At 34.8% G+C, this 16,487-nt stretch overlaps 4 protein-coding genes across 5 annotated transcripts; 2 read left to right on the forward strand and 2 right to left on the reverse strand.

The window, feature by feature from the left end:
- Positions 1–34: 34 nt before the first annotated feature.
- Positions 35–2,669, reverse strand: LOC111602520 (xylulose kinase). The gene is made up of 6 exons (XM_023319607.2): positions 2,431–2,669; positions 1,934–2,055; positions 1,047–1,874; positions 729–950; positions 477–666; positions 35–416 (listed from the first exon to the last, which is right to left on the reverse strand). The coding sequence occupies exons 1-6, from the start codon at positions 2,491–2,493 to the stop codon at positions 180–182; spliced, it is 1,662 nt and encodes a 553-aa protein (XP_023175375.2). The 5' UTR covers positions 2,494–2,669; the 3' UTR covers positions 35–179.
- A 412-nt stretch (positions 2,670–3,081) lies between these two features.
- LOC111602449 (ER membrane protein complex subunit 2) lies at positions 3,082–4,436 on the forward strand. Its single transcript, XM_023319512.2, has 4 exons — positions 3,082–3,221; positions 3,370–3,778; positions 3,835–3,991; positions 4,051–4,436. Exons 1-4 carry the CDS (start codon positions 3,188–3,190, stop codon positions 4,330–4,332), a joined length of 882 nt encoding a protein of 293 aa, XP_023175280.2. The 5' UTR covers positions 3,082–3,187; the 3' UTR covers positions 4,333–4,436.
- Positions 4,437–4,972: 536 nt separating this feature from the next.
- Positions 4,973–6,655, reverse strand: LOC111602574. Of its 2 annotated transcripts, XM_023319741.2 has the most exons (4): positions 6,549–6,653; positions 6,400–6,451; positions 5,919–6,329; positions 4,973–5,864 (listed from the first exon to the last, which is right to left on the reverse strand). In XM_023319741.2, the coding sequence occupies exons 2-4, from the start codon at positions 6,447–6,449 to the stop codon at positions 5,429–5,431; spliced, it is 897 nt and encodes a 298-aa protein (XP_023175509.2). In that variant the 5' UTR covers positions 6,450–6,451; positions 6,549–6,653; the 3' UTR covers positions 4,973–5,428. The 2 variants fall into 2 exon arrangements, with proteins under 2 accessions (XP_023175509.2, XP_023175501.2); XM_023319733.2 differs by having other exon boundaries at positions 6,400–6,655.
- A 1,956-nt stretch (positions 6,656–8,611) lies between these two features.
- On the forward strand, positions 8,612–13,364 carry LOC111602479. Its single transcript, XM_023319544.2, has 3 exons — positions 8,612–8,883; positions 12,452–12,497; positions 12,899–13,364. The coding sequence occupies exons 2-3, from the start codon at positions 12,485–12,487 to the stop codon at positions 13,168–13,170; spliced, it is 285 nt and encodes a 94-aa protein (XP_023175312.2). The 5' UTR covers positions 8,612–8,883; positions 12,452–12,484; the 3' UTR covers positions 13,171–13,364.
- The last annotated feature ends 3,123 nt before the right edge of the window (positions 13,365–16,487 follow it).

Consider the following 16,487-nt stretch of genomic DNA (forward strand, 5'->3'; position numbering starts at 1 on the left):
TGTAAAAGTATTTTTTTGTGAATGCTTAATCAATCAGTATAAAAAATGGTTAATCACAGAAAAATGTTTGTTAATTGCACTTTAGTCTTATATACGTTTATAAAAAAATGAAGACTGGAATGTGGAGTTGAGAAACTTGACAGATGTCCAAATCGTGGGGCGCGAGGTTGTACATTGGCTTACTGAGTTAATTGACTCTCTAGGATTTGTGCCATGTCTCTATACCGCTGCAGCATAGGCGTATAGATAGTCTCACTATCCTTATTTGGCTCGCAAACAAGCATTACAGGGTTTGGAGTCTGGTCCAGGATGTAGTCGCGGTAGCCCTTTTTAGGTTCCGTCGTATTATTCGTGTCTAGATGGAACGCATAGGCTGCCCGATATGCGGCACCTAAAAGGGCTGCCTCACTTTCATTCTGAAAAAAAAAAACAACAGAAATGTAAAAATACATTTAAACAGGTGAATAATAATTTACTTGTTTGTACACGGGGGCATTGAAAACATCAGCAATTACTTGCAGTATGGATTTGTTGATCGATGCACCACCAGTAACAAGAATTTTAGTCTGGCTGCCAAAATGGAAACCCATCTCCTCTGCAATAGCACGATGATGCAACATTTGTCCCTCGACTAATGCACGAATTTCAATTTGAGGCGAGCTGAATCTATGAAGAGTCACTGCGAGAATAAATGCTGACACACAAACTGATTTGTTTTTAAAACTCACTTGAGCACACCTTTTGCAGCATCGTTCGAACTGCTGTGCATATCTTTGTTCCAGCGCAGCGTTCCCTTAGCCTTTGGAATGATTTCCATTTCATTAAAGTGTAATGCCATATTGCCGAAATTGCCTCGTGGCGTCGAATCTAGCAATTCATTGAACCTTTCCCAATTGTTATCAGCCTCTGATCTACTTACAGCTTCACGAACGAGTGAGCCATTTCTGAAACTACGAGAGAACTTAAAAAAATATGCGCAAATTCTAATGTGTGGCTGATGGGCAGCTTTCAGTGAAATAGGGGTTAATTTAATATTGTGTACCTACCACAAAAGCCCCATATATTCATGATTTTCAGTTGGATGACATAGTACATGTCCTTCTTCTAAATTAGGGGGTTCATCTAAGGTCATCATGAGCGTATCGCTAGTGCCCAGTGAGATACTCAGCCAGTTTTTGTCGACAAGCATTCCGGCCAGAGCAGATGGATTATCGCCCGTACACGCAACAACTTTGCATGTGGACGGAAAGCAAAAGCGCTGCACAAAGTAATCGCTCACATTACCCAGAATAGAAAATCCACTGACTGGTTCACCCAAGCGATCCTCCAGATCTGGCGCACAAGCATTCAGACAGGTTTTTGACCACGTTTTGCTACGAATATCCAACAAGTTCATGCCGGAGCCATCGGCGAAATCAATAGCCGCCACTTTTCCTAGAAACAACGAGGCCAGAAAGCTGCTGACTAACGAAATACGCCTTGCATCTTCATATGCATGGGTGCGTTGCTGGTAAATTTTGCGAATTTGAGGTCCCGTGAAGCGCGCATAGCATTTGGACCCAGTCTTCTGAACCATTTCAGTATGTCCTCCTATCGCCGTCTCCATTTCAAAGCATTGCTTTAGTGTAGATGCATCCATCCATATGGGCGTTCGGTTTACTACAAACGCTGAATCGTCAATTTGCGCATGCAAGAATTTATCGGCATCTAAATTTTGTAGAGCAGCAATTCCGTGTTTTGACCAGTAAAGAGAGCCATGCTGCTGAGCAGATCCACTAATAGCGACAACTGTACTTAAATCTACCTCCTGCATCACTAAACGATCCAATACAATGTCCATTGCCTTAACCCACATCACCGGCTGAACAAAGTATCTAAAACATTTACATTTTCCTTAGCTGGAGAAGTTTCAATTCATCATTGTTTGACTTACTCGAATTTATTGGGACCTGGGTTGGCACCACCTGTGGTTCGAAACTCCGGTAAGTCACTATCGAATTTTACCTCAGCTGTGGCAACAACGTTCAGTTCAGAATTCAAAAGGATGGCCTTAAGCTAAAACAGTCAAGAATTATTGTCAGTGCTGAAGACACACCTTAAAATTAACGACCAAACATTAACAGAGGACAACCAAAGGCAAATTAACTGTCAATGCTTGCGTCATGTCTAAATAGTTGTTTATAAGTTAATATATGAATATATACATAAATACGGCCTAATCTTAATCAGCCGTATAAATACGCATTGTAATGTAATTAAAAATTAAATTTGAATTGAGCGATAAGAAAGAACATTATGTTGTATTTATTTCATACTGATAATGACTTGATTAACAATTATTATACTATTTTGTCTTTGAGCAATGACCTTTTGTCAAGCAACTCTTCAAAATTATTAAACTATAAATTTGGCTTATTTTTTATTCTTTACCTTTTGTGTGCTCAAGTCAAACCCCAGAAAGGTTCGCTGTGTATCCTGTTCTTGTTGCGGCATTATCTCGAAATTTGTCTTAGTTAATCCCGTTTTCTAAAAATCAGTAGCACACTTATAGACCCAACAGTATCGTTAACTTAAGAGCAGCTTGGCTTTTGCTAATAAACTAACATTGAAGCAACAAATCGAACGTCTCGACTCTTAGCGTCAGATGTGTTAGCATTCATTCGTCGGTAGGATTGCCACCTTGTTATAAAAATACAGTCATCATATATTCAGCGTTAATGATGTTCCATCAGTGAATTTAAAATTTAGCCTTGATTAAGAATAATAATTTGTGCATATACCACCTAAATTATAGAAAGAAATGCTAACTATAATTTCTCTCGTACTTATAAGGCATTCAATATTTTGCTTAGGCGATGGCGTCACCTAATATATTTATTGCTGTGAACATATCGCTGCGAAAATTTAATTTTTCAGTTATATATAAATATATTTTCAATCAGAAGGTAATTGATATTATTTTTTTTTGCGACGAGATTAATAAAATTATTATAAAAATAGATGTAACAATATGATATTTAAATAAAAAATCGAAAATGGCAATACTCTTCTCGGTAATGAAAATTAAAAGTATATCGAAACATATCAACACAATCACCATATGTACGTATCGCCGACTATCGATTACCTTCTGACTCGTCTTTTTTTAATAAATTGACAATTAATAAATTAAATAGTTTAAATAAAAATGTCGCTGAACTACGAAGAAATGAGTTGGTCAGGTAAATATTTAAAATACAATAACTGGTAGATAACTTATTAGACTTATTTTTATTGATTAAATATGGTTGACCCACTTGCTAAAGTAAAATTTTCTGTTAACAATAATAAAGAAGAAAAATTACATATTACGTGGAATTAAACTTTCAGATGTGCGAGATCAGTTTAGAAAATGGCGCGAGGAGTCTGGACGCCATAGTGAGGATGTGGTACAATTGTGGATAGCCGTACTCGAGGACAAAGTCTACAAAACAGGCAACGAAAGACATTTGATACTCGAACAAGTAATCGTTGCTGCATTGGATACAGCACGTTTTGACATTGCTACAAAATGTACAAAGCAATTGAGTGCCGAATTCCCAGGTAGCTTGCGTGTGATGAAGTTTAAGGCAATGCGATTGGAAGCACTTGAGCAGTACGATGCCGCCAACGAAGTGTTAGATGCCATCATTGAGAAGGACGAGACAAATGCGGCGCCGCGTAAAAGGAAAATAGCTATAATGAAAGCACGCGGATTACGTTTGGATGCAATTAAGGAACTTAATGCATATCTGAAAAAGTAATACATTTTTTAAACATATTTGTAATTGAATTAATGTCAATTGATGTTTATAGATTCATGTCGGATCAGGAGGCATGGCAGGAGCTCTGCAACTTGTACTTGGCCGAAGGTGAGTTCGGCAAGGCAGCCTTTTGTATGGAAGAGGTTCTGCTCCACAATCCCCACAGTCATCTTATACATCAGCGACTGGCGGATATCCGATATACCATGGTAATTGAGCATTGTTTTCAATTATTTTTTTATATTTAACACGTTACATATATCTTCAGAGTGGCGTTGAAAATATTGAAATTGCTCGCACGTATTACTCGCAAGCCATCAAGCTAAATCCGCACAATTTGCGAGCACTCTATGGTTTATTTTTATGCTGCAGCTATTTGGCAAACTCTAAAGCTGTTAGCTTGAAGCGTAAAGAGTCACAAAAGTTGGCACAATGGGCATTGGAGCAAGCCATGGATCATACTACAAGGCATTCATCAATCAATAACAATGACAAGTGGATTGCTTCATTGGATTTAGCTTTTGGCAATCTGGAGATCAAGTCAAATTAGTCAATAGGTACTGCCGATATATTTAGCATATAAATTATTCCAAATATGCCTAAAAATGCGACTACTATTTAAAGCACCAACCACAAACATATATAGATAAACAATATACTTTCATGTCTTTTAATATTATGATTGCAACTCAATCTGAATCAAAGTTTGTAATTTAACTAGGCAAAAGAATATTTTCATTTTAAAGTTTTGTTATAATGTTTGCCAGCTGAATAAATACCTTATACAACTTGTAAGATCGTAAATAAAACTAGGAGAATGTATATGAAATTCAAACTTTAAATTAATTTTTTTATTAAATGCAAAACAAATCGATTTAAAATATTCAAGCAGACTTTGTGAACAAATTAGCAAACATGTTCAAAGCTTCAAAATTCGAAAACATATTTAAAAATATGATCAGTACTGTGTGACATGTTCTTTTTTAAAACGTAAATGTTTTGAAACATGTTAATTAATTGTGCCAATATTTATAAGCAATAATTGATAAATTGTTCTTTGATAGTTATAAAAATTGAGATCGATAATCAAAAATAAAGAACGTCTATCTGCAGAGGAGATGAACTGACAAATTGTGGAAAATATACTTTTTCCCGATTGAAAACTATCTAAAATTGGTAAAAATTTGTCATTTTATTGGCAAATCATATATCCTTATTAGGCGGTGGCATATCCAACTATATATTTCCACTTAATTTGTGTATTATAATTTTCCAGACTAGCTTCAACCTGACATTGCATAATACTAATATATTTTTTGCGTAGCGAACGCGATGCATTGGCAAACAAATTAGTGTACCTCAAACAGAAAATGTAGGCGTCGAATGATTTTATTTCACTTATAATGTATATGTAAAAATCCAAGTATTTAATTTCAGTCAAGCAATTATAACATAATATACATATAAATAGTTATAGATATATGTCAATCTGTCTGTAAACAAAATTATAAAAAAAACTGATAAGCATATGCTACGAAGCCCATACTGTGACAGCATATTACTGGATGCAGTTCTCGACTCGTTCATCAGTGGACTATTTATTGCCTATAGTATTGTAAAGTATAGTATGTACGTATATATAAAGCTCAGTTTGATGAGGAGCCACCCGAACTGTTCGTCTTTTTACCAGATTTGAGTCGAAAGAGCTCCTTAAAGCTGAGGGTGGGTGAGGTGATCTTTGGCTTTTCAGAAGCACTGGTCGATTCGTCGGGGCCCTGTGCTGCCATAGAAACACACGAGGACGAGGGCGCTGCTGCTGTTGTAAGATATCGGTTGTCGATCTGAGTTTTGGAATCTCGATTGCTAAATGAATAACGCGAAATACCATCCACGAATTTGAGATTGGGTAGAGCTTGCAGTATATATTCGCGGGCATAGGTTGTCGGCGAGGCAGGGCCATGATTTTTGAACGCAATCTGAATGCCTGGATTACCCATACAGGAAAACTGTTCGAGCGCAGGACAATGACGCTCTATGCTGTGAATCCAGTCCGTTATATTGCAGATATCGCAGTTGTTTATCCTGGAAGGTTCGACATGCATATGTATACATTCCATTAAAAATATATTTACTTACCACAAAATTTTCAAATTGAGCATATAGGGAAATGTGTTCACATCCAAATTACTATTGCGGTCCAGTATAAGTGTATGCAATTCTTCGAAAAACAAAAGAAATTTTAGGTTCCGAAAGTTGTTGTAGCTGAGATCAAGGAATTTGATCTGTGCAGCAAATTTATCGGTCAATCGTCGCGGAATGCTGCACAGATTTTCATATGCCAATGAGATTCGATTATCTTCCTCGAGAACGATGTCGGTAAACCCATCTTCGCTGCCGCAGGTGCTGCTCGATATAAATCCACTAAATGAGTATGGCTCGGGTGTTATCATATTCTCGTCGTTGTGCAGCTGAGTACAAGGAGACAGCGACTCCAGTGACTGAATGTTGGCACACGTCTTCAAGATCTCTTGCAGACGAAAGTTGTTACTGGGCAGGGTATAATAGACCACGTAAAATTTCAGATTATAGTTCAACGCATAAAAGTGATAATACCTACCTAGAAAGATCTTCGGAATGTGAGCGGCCAGACGTTGATGTTTCAGACATTACTGAGACAAATGAAACGTATATTACTAGAAAGCAAATCTACGCCTATAAATGGCGCTTCTTCCCTCTGATTTAGTTCTCATTTATCAACTGCCTTACTTGACTTTGGGTTCGTTGGGCTCCAGGTCCAATGCTTGATGCTGACTGGAAAAATAATCACAAACCACTCGCACCCAGCACAACAATAGCAGAGCAAGTGACAAAAGATTTTCGAGTCTGCCACAGAAAGAATATAAATGTAAATATACATACATATGTATATGTATATGTGTATGCAATCAAACATGTATGTAAGCCAATTACGTATGTATGCACTTATCAGTGGTGAGAGCTTAGCCTTTTTGCAGCTATAGAGCTATATATATATATATATATATATATATATATATTGTGCAATATTTTAATTTTAACATATTTTAATATATATTTTACAAATTTTTTTTTAATTGAGCTTCATATAAATCGCCCCTAATAGATAACACATATAACTTTTTTGGCAATCTGAGGATCTTAAATGTGGAATTTCACCCGATGTGCGGGAAGATTTCGAACATATATCTCTTTGATCTTGGAGTCAAGTCTCTAGAATTTTAGCAAATATCCAATTTAGTATTCGTGCTTTAGTATTCAAGTCTTTAGCTTCAATAGTGGCGAAATGTTTTACGGTCACCCGTAAAACGGGCAGACAAAAAACAGGACGGACATTGCACGAAACCAATATACTCATTTACGAAGTGAAATTAGTATAAAAATAAGCACTAAAAGGCGAACTATTTTTATTTTCAATTTTCTCTCAAATTATATAAATGCATTTTTACCTTGTTTTTATTAGTTGGAGTTTATCTCTCATGTTTTTACGATAGGTAGTTCGCAGCACTGGTAGTTGGTTATGCATATCTCTGCGTATACAATCAGACTAATCGTAAAATCATCCACAAAGCATATTTACACAACACAACAGCATCGTCTTTGTCTACCTCTACGTTTACTAGGTAGTGCGTAGGTCCAAATAATTGGCGAATTGTCTCTGTACCTTTTCAACCGGGTATAAGGAACTATCCGACTAAGAGATACCCTGACACTTACGTAGATCTTATTATACCATTTTTGCTATCAATGCTTTCTGGTTATAGAAAGTAATAATTATCAGAGTCCAACTACCAAGGAAATACGATGAGCTATCGAAAAAAAAGATAACATTGTTCGGTGTATGGTATACACGACTAAACTTCCAAATTTCAACTCAAGACAAACAGACATTCAGACGGACAATGTCAACGTTATGGGGTTTACCATGCGTCGTCCTGCGTATTACATACATTTTTACAAAACCATTATATCCTAAATTCCAGTTTCCCATGGGTTCAGGGTGTACAAATTTTAGTTACCCATTTCCCCGGATTCGCTTGAAGCTTCAACATAAGATATTTTGTGCTTTGTAGTGTTCCTGAAGGCTTTCAATATATGAAATGTCCATATCCATATCCATATGAAATATCCACCTGCCAATGCAATCATTTCTTCGATGTTGAATCTAAATAACATGCAATTTGTAACATACATATGTGTACTCGTATGTACCTTTCAATAGCAATCGCAATTTGTATAAACCTTAAGAATATACACCATCATTGGCAATAATCATCAAGATTTTTGCAGATTTGATATGAGATATGAATTTGAAATGAGCTTGTATAATATATATATATATTTAAAGGATTCAAAAAGACTTCAATCTTCGATTTATTACTAAAAATTGTATACAAATTGATAAGAAATTTTGTTAAGACTGAAAGCAGGAAGAACTCCGAACTATAAAAGAAAATATCTGCTCTCTAACAGTCTGTGCTCAATGATGGATGCCTAATATGTCGCAAGCAAAAGAATGAACGACATTGGTACAGCTCAATACTTATTGTACCAAATGTGCTTGTGTAGATTAATGCATGAGTGTACCAATGTACATATGTATGCATATGTGTGTATGTGAGTAGAGGCAGCTGGTTTGGCTAGTTATCGTAAAAAGAATAATACTATGGAGGCGAGCCTCCAAACAGCTAGTTTCGGTCATTCGCTCTTTTTTACTCGCTCGTGCTCGTTCGCCCGCTCGCTGTTAGCGCTGGGGCCTCGGCTGCTCTAGCCCGCATGCTATAGATACAATGGAGCGAGGCAGCGACAGTCTGTGTCTATGCTTAGACCTCGATAGTTGGGCGCGGCAAGTATTGCATGTTAACGTGGACACACGATTAAAAATCCAAGATCGACTTCATCGGCGACGACTGACTGCGGACCCCTTTCAATTACCTACGATAAAGCACCCGCCGTGACAATCTGACTGAGAGAGCGGTGTGGGCATGTGTGCGTGCAACAGCTGTTGACAAATTATTGAGCACTGCTTGGCCTTCGTCGATTTTCGAGTTGGCAAATCAAAACGGTAATAACAGAAAACATCAGGTCATATTAGTGTAACTGTGTGTGTACGTACGTATGCATTTAGAACGCATAAATAATCATAAATGCATTTCAACTAATAACACTATTAAATACAATAATATTTTGATTGCCATGTTGTGATACAGTGATTAACATAATGTGATGGTCGCGCCATTTTTGTATGTGTACATTGCATCACACCAACATATACACTTGCACTTAACGAATTCGAAGTATTACAATATTTCGAAACAAAAAGTACCTAGCTTGCGCATAGAAACATTGTTAAAATAAATTTCCTTTATTTGAATGAGAAGTTTATTTTTTATAGTCAATTTACAAAACTATAGAAAAAATCAATATTGTTTTTGGTTACATACATACATAAGTACATTAAATTATAACCACACAATGGGATTGACAAGTTTCCATTGGGAGACAAAAATATCAAGTCTACCATGGAATAAGCAAAGTACCCACTTTTGCGACACGGACGGAAGTCGTACACACATAAGAAATATACACACATGCATGCATATGTATGTATGTATGCACAAACATGCATGGGAATACGTAAAACTTTAATTTAAAACAATAACCACGTTCGCGTGTAGGCATGCAAAACACTTTATAAGCATTTATGTACATTTATATGTACATATAGTATACATATACTAAATACAAACTTAGATTAATTACCCGAAAGAGGTATTTGTACGCTTATCAAATGATGAGGCTGGCGCGTGTTTGACTTCCATGAATTTTTGTGCCGAATTCTAGTTTTCATGAACTATTCAGCAGAATATATGGACTACAGTTAAATACTTAGCTAGTGAATATTGTCATGTGTATGTGCATACATATACACACATATGTACATATGTACATTTCTGTGTTGTCATTCATATTCAGCTTCACCATTTAATTATACTTTTAAAAGTCGAAGACTGTTTTTTCTAGCAGTTATCACGCCACACTCTTGGTTACCTAATTGGAGTCCTCACTGTGCGTTCGTCTGAACGATCAGCTGATACAATAAGGGAGGGAGAGAACGCGCTCATTGATTAAAGCAAAGTTTCCAGCTGTCGTTTCCTTCTTTGTAAATCTTATCAACAGTGCCAGCAACAACAAATGCTTAAGTATGACTACGCATACGTGCATATGTATATGCATACCTATACTTTACAAAAAGAGTATATGTCGCTACTTATGTATTGGGTTGCTGCAAACGAAGTAAACAAATACAATCGATGCAATCGATACGAGCAGTCCTAAATACAAAGTATTTTGACTGTATTATTTATATGACATTTTAAAGTTGTATACTTGTGTATGTACATACATGCCTTTGTCATATATACATACACGCTTTTGGCTGTGCTTCCAATAAGCTCACATGAGAAAGTGCATAGAACAGTTATATATGTACAAACGTAAGCCATGCAATTGTTTCAAAGTCCAGAGACTCTATTTGACTCGTGGGTATTCGTCGTTAACTGAGACTCACACAAACATATGTGCATCCATATGTATCTACATGTGTATGTGTTATATATTGTTCTGTCATCGGCCAAAGTTTTTTGAGCGATATGTGCTAAAAAGTAACAAAAACAAAAACAAAAACAAAAACAAAAAATATCGTGTAGAACAACAACGAAACCGGCATTGTTCAGTGCCAAACAAAGAAAAAATCAACAAATCAAATGCCAAAAGTCAATGTGTGGAGACATACATATGTACGTGTGAACATAAAGTAAAAATATATATTATATACATATGTATGTACATGTATAAATACCTGTATTTTAAATATATATTTTTATTTTATATTTTGGTTTTGTCCTGAACAACTAGAAGTTTTAGCATTGGGAAACTGGAAATTGCTCGGTGTGCCAATACTTTTTTGACTCACTGTACATAGACACACACAAACATTTATGAATTTAATTTATTTAACGCTATTAAGAGAATGAGTTATTAGGATTTATAATAAAGTCAAATGTATAAGGGCAATTTTAATTTATTTGTTTGATTTATATATTGATAGATTAATAGAAAAGTAAAGCATTGTTTTTTCCCCAGTCATGCGTCATGCCATATTTGTAGGTATTAAATTAAAAACTTATACAAATGAGTTTGTGACACTGTGACTTGCTTGTAAGCAGTATTTAAAGCGAAAAATACTCGTGCAAAGAGGTTTAGCTTCTACAATTGAGATCGTCTTACGTCATGCGCATCATTGAGATTGTAGCTATCAATGAGCATCTGTTTTCTGATCGCTTTGTTCCAATTTAAGCTGAACGTAAATATAAATTGAATATAGATTTTGGCACAGTTTAAAAGCTCAATAACATCTTCGTTATTTTTTTATCTAATAAAATTGTATTTAAAGATTATGTTTAACTAAAATTCAGTTAAATATGTTTAAATTTTAGCTTTTTTATATAACAATTATCAAGACAACTTCGGATTATTTCAAACTTTGCCACAATTCTATTAAGCAACATACATATACACATATCACTTAGTCGGAGCTTCACACACAAAGAATTTTACTACAATCAAAAAACTGGTTTGAATCAAAACAGATTTTAAGCAAATGAAACTTGATTAGTTTCGGTCAAGGGTATCTTTTATTTGCATTCAATCGGCGTCTGGTTGATCGTCCTTCTGTCTGCTGTTGCTATCATATTAGTATAAGACTTAGTAATTATACTTCCCATTGGAATATAAGTACTTGGAGTTTATCGTACAGACACGGATATGGCATCGCCAGATGAAAATGTAATTATGTAAGTGCATGTGGACATTCATTAGAAACGTGTTAAATCCTTAAAAAGTATATAATTATATACTATAACTTGAAGGTGGTTTGCATACAGTACAATTAGGGAATTACGAGCTACTGAAGCTGCTGATGCTTTGCTTGTATTAAATGGGTTTTTTTGGGGCGGGCAAATGGGAATCAGATATCAATTTATGAGCATCTTCTTATAATAATGGAGTCGGTACCGCCCGTCTCTAAAGTTTTCGAATACTGGTAAATAATATGAAAAACAATTAGTCGTAAACTTATTTAATATTAGTTTGACTTTCGCTGATTTTACGTAATATATTCTTTTTTGTGTTCGCACTATTCAATATTCTATGATTGCCTAGACCTTGGCACAGCCGACCACCTATCAATGATGAGCTAGCGTCACGTGAATGTAAATTGGTTAACAAACGGTGATTAGAGTGGACCTTAAATATTTCCTAGCGTAAATGTACATGTATATATTAAAAAAAAATATATATATATATATATATTTATGTGTATTTATATAACTACAAAATAGAACGAGAATTAAGATATACTTCTCTAGGTGATCCGCTATGCATGTCGTCATGTTTTTCAATTAGATATTGTACAAGTCCAGAATGTTTATTCAATTCGACCGTACTTCACATAGTTTTCAGTTTTATTTTTCATGAAAGCAAATTCATTGAAGGTTATTGCACCGCACAATCACTGAATACATAATCAGGTGTACATATATATTAATCGATTTTAATCAATTTTTTTCCAGATAATTTTCAATTATTAAACAAAAAATTGTGAAATGACTGGATCAGGTGAGTATGCGCATAATATTTACGACAAAAATAAAAATGATTCTTTTAGAATTCATAAATCTAACAACATTGTAATACGAACTTAACTCTGTTCTTGATTCAAGACCTACATTTTCAAACTACTGCAAAATATGAAAATGAGAAACTAAATTTTCTTGCTTCCTTCACGGAGTAATATATTTTTGTATGTTGCACTATACATAATACTTAATTATACAGCTTTGTTAAGCAAAGATTTTATGAATTTTAAAATATTTTCACAAAAATTTGAATTTTATATTATTTAATTGTATTTGAAATAGCACAGGGAATCGTCTTACTCTATCAAAGGGACCCTTGTATATTATTGCTTGAATCTGAGATTTTCCTTAATACTAAACATTTGCAAATTATATTTGCAGTCCACGATCCAAAATGGAGCCTGGAGCGACGCGAATCTTCGGGCCATTTGGTGTGGCGTAAAGAGTCGCCATCATCAAAGGTTCGCTTTCGATTCGATGTGGAAGTCTTAGAATTTGAAAAGCACCCAAACGAAGAGTTGGATCACAAAGACGATAATTTCTCGATCACAAACTTATCCACAACAATTGCCCTCTGTGCCACATGCATTGCCGTTGTAGCTGCCTCCGTATTCCTGCCCTGGTACCTTATGGAGAAGGTCGGCGCGATCTGAAAGCAGTTCGTTGGCATGCATATCCATATTCATACTCATGTGTATGTGCGATGTATATTATTGACGGTATTAAGTAGCTTTATGTATATAGAAAGGCGTAGATTTAAGTAATGTTACAATGTGTAAATACGAATGTAAATAATGCGTATATGTTAATAGACTCAAATCTAAGGCTTTAGTGGCAAATAAATTACACAGACTGTTTTTAATGAAATAAAATCATTTCGATTTTTAATTATATGATTACAAGCCCAGTTTTAAAGGTAAATAATAATAATAAGCAAATTGCATGTACCGAGCTCTAGATTTAATATACTTAATCGTTGCAATTGATTCTGTAGTTGGATAAGATACAAATAAGTTGTTGATAGATGTAACATAGAAAGGAATTTGATCTTAATTGAACAATATGTCCACAGAGAAATGATGCGTTTACGTTGGAGTATGGAAATTTTTCCAAATTAGATTACAGCACACTGTTTTTTAAGTAGACTCCAAATCTCTCAAACACATGTTTAGTTAAGTATTTTCGATCAGTATAGGAAATCACGATTTCGCCTAATAAGTTTTGATATGCACTCTTGTTTCTCAGTTTTAATCTGATCCCAATTTTTATAATTCATAAAAAATATATATTTTTGATCAGCACAACAAGCTGCGTCCCTTTCCAACTTTTCGCATGTATGAACGCGTACATATCTCAGAGCCTAGAAGAGCTAGATACTAGAGTGGATTATTGGTGGTTATTAAATTATAACTGTATCGGCTTTAGAGCTAGTCTCCAAATTTATTTAGTTTTATGTTTACTTTATACAACTATGATTTTTGCTATATTTTGGATATTGGTTCCCAATTTCCCAAATTCTTTAAAGTTTGTCTTTTCATTAAGCAATCAAGTATACCAATAGAATATGTAGAACTGCTTGTGTTTGGAGTGTCAGTAGCTACTTTATTTTTGATTTCAAACTTATCGCTCAAGCACAGAAATGACGGTGTGAAGTTCTGGGTTCAACGCCTGCCGACGTAAGGATCAACTTAGCTCGTCGTCCTGATCAAGAGTATATCCCTTCTATGGTCTGACACGCCTCCTTCTGTCAGTTACATAAATTTTCACACAATCATTATATACCCTAAATAAGGGTATACGTGTTTATGCCCTGATTATGAAATGAAGTTAGGAAAATCCATCTAAAACAAAAGTTATTAACAGTTGCACGTCTGCTTATGAATGCATGTATATGTGTGTGTGAATGTGTATGAATGTGCAATGTTTGTATATATCTATCGTTGACTGACTGGAATATCATCGCCTCGGAGGATTCGGGATAACTCCTAGTCGAACCTTCTCGGCTAGAGCCACCTCAGTTGTTTTTGGCAGGTGTTGGTAGAGGATATGTTGGCCCGAGTTCTGGTATTCTAATGTCTGTTTTAAGAATATCAGCTAATCGGGAATCCTGTACTAGTTTCTTTCTTGTTCTGATTCAGACAGGAAAGTCGTGTATGATACATCAGACCAGTGAGCCAGTTTAACGTGGAAAACGAACTGTGGAGGCTTACCTATGACATTATTTGGAAGTGCGATTTAGTCATAGCAACACAATATCTTAAATATTTGAATATTATGGATTTATTTAATAGTGTATTAAACAAGACACGCAAGTAGGCCGCATAGAGATTAAGTTTGTCTGGGCTTTGGTAACATTAATAACTTTGTGCACTTCCGTAGTGACTGGGAGTGGTTTATCCTAATGACATCTTAATTATCATGAGGACTATTCAATTTAAAAGTGCCTAGACAATTTGTCGACTAAGCATAGATTTTTACAAATAACGTTCTAACTGAATATCTTCCATATATTTAGAGGTGAAATAATCAAATAAGGCATGTGTCAACAGCTAACAAATAAAATATATATTATATGCGAGTGTATAGATAAGAGCTAAAATGGTTGAAAGTATTACACGGCAGTGTGCTTAAAGTATATATTATATGAATACTATTTATATATATTAACAACACAAGCTACATAACAGATATTTTGATTTGTTGTAAGCTTTGGGTATATATATTTCAAATGACACTGAAAAAATACAATTCGTATTAAACAATAAAAAGAAAATCTTGATTTACTATGCCCTCGGTGGGCATATACATATACTTTGTAAATATATTCCGAATACCGATATACAGACGGACTATGAAAAAAGTCACTATATTCTTTAACTTCGTCAAAGTATATAAAAAAACAAAAAATAAGAGTACCCCATAATAAATTGTTAAAAAATAAAAAATAAATTGTTAAAATAAAGTGAACGATAGCACCTCAAAGTGGATAGAATTTTACAAGGAAATACACAATAAAACGTTATAAATGATTAGGGACTTTTTGATCTCTGTTTCATCAGTTCTCGACCCTTTAGGCTGAGCGGGCCATTTTGCATTGTATTTAACCCCCACAGTGGGGTTTGTCTCTTAGGTAGTGCGCAGCATCCGCAGCGTTATTTGATGGTGGATGATTCATAGCAGAGTCTTTATTAAATTCCCTCCATTTTATGAACACGCTAAAAGGTATATGGGCGTTTAATTAAATTTTCTGCAGTCAAGCCATTGGGCATTAACAGCTAAAATGGCGGAACGGCACGTAGTTAATAAAATTAATGAGCAACCCTTAATAGCACAGGTCTTATATAGCCAGCTAACAAGTATCCGATAAAACCAATTTCTTTGTAATTTAAGATAAGCATTCAATTTAGATTAGGAAATTAGGACATAAACCAGCCATGATTTCGATTAATCATCTTAACAAGAAAAATCAAATGAATGTTAAATATGTAGTATTATCTATGCTAATTATAAAATTAAACATATAATATTTTATGTATCACTAGGCGTCAAAATGTTAAAGGAGAAATATAACTTTATGCAAAAAGATACATGAATAAGCTACATAACCACGATAATGCTCTAGCACTAAGCCTACTGGACAATTCAAGTAGGTAAATATATGGATTTATTTCATTGGAGCCCAAGCCATCCGGATATTATTGTTAAGAAATTTGTTTATTGCCTAGTATAAGGCAGATTGCAAATAAAAACAGCAAAAATTAAAAATTAAAAATTAATGTTTAAAAAAACAAGGAAAGTATTCAACAAATCACATTACACCGAAAGCCATTATTTGTCATTTCCCTGAAGGGGCTCTTCCCTATATGTCCTTTCAATAACAAGTGAAGACATTGCAATCGCGTGCAACGGATTGTAAACAGTCGTTCTCTGCTCAAAAACAGCAATTTTAATTCAGAATCAAACCATTGTG

This window comes from Drosophila hydei, unplaced genomic scaffold (assembly GCF_003285905.1).
Source record: "Drosophila hydei strain 15085-1641.00,03,60 unplaced genomic scaffold, DhydRS2 tig00008139-arrow-pilon, whole genome shotgun sequence".
Taxonomy (NCBI): domain Eukaryota; kingdom Metazoa; phylum Arthropoda; class Insecta; order Diptera; family Drosophilidae; genus Drosophila; species Drosophila hydei.

Bases quoted from the DNA above. Each gene is read 5' to 3' on its own strand.
- LOC111602520 (XM_023319607.2), bottom strand. From the start codon at position 2,493: ATGCCGCAACAAGAACAGGATACACAGCGAACCTTTCTGGGGTTTGAC. The intron at 2,056-2,430 runs GTAAAGAATAAA...TGACTGTTTTAG, and splicing joins TTGACTTGAGCACACAAAAG to CTTAAGGCCATCCTTTTGAA. The intron at 667-728 runs GTGAGTTTTAAA...GACTCTTCATAG, and splicing joins GCTGCAAAAGGTGTGCTCAA to ATTCAGCTCGCCTCAAATTG.
- LOC111602449 (XM_023319512.2), top strand. From the start codon at position 3,188: ATGTCGCTGAACTACGAAGAAATGAGTTGGTCAG. The intron at 3,779-3,834 runs GTAATACATTTT...TGATGTTTATAG, and splicing joins CTTAATGCATATCTGAAAAA to ATTCATGTCGGATCAGGAGG. The intron at 3,992-4,050 runs GTAATTGAGCAT...ATATATCTTCAG, and splicing joins CGGATATCCGATATACCATG to AGTGGCGTTGAAAATATTGA.
- LOC111602574 (XM_023319733.2), bottom strand. From the start codon at position 6,449: ATGTCTGAAACATCAACGTCTGGCCGCTCACATTCCGAAGATCTTTCT. The intron at 6,330-6,399 runs GTAGGTATTATC...TACCCTGCCCAG, and splicing joins CATTCCGAAGATCTTTCTAG to TAACAACTTTCGTCTGCAAG. The intron at 5,865-5,918 runs GTAAGTAAATAT...CGAACCTTCCAG, and splicing joins CTCAATTTGAAAATTTTGTG to GATAAACAACTGCGATATCT.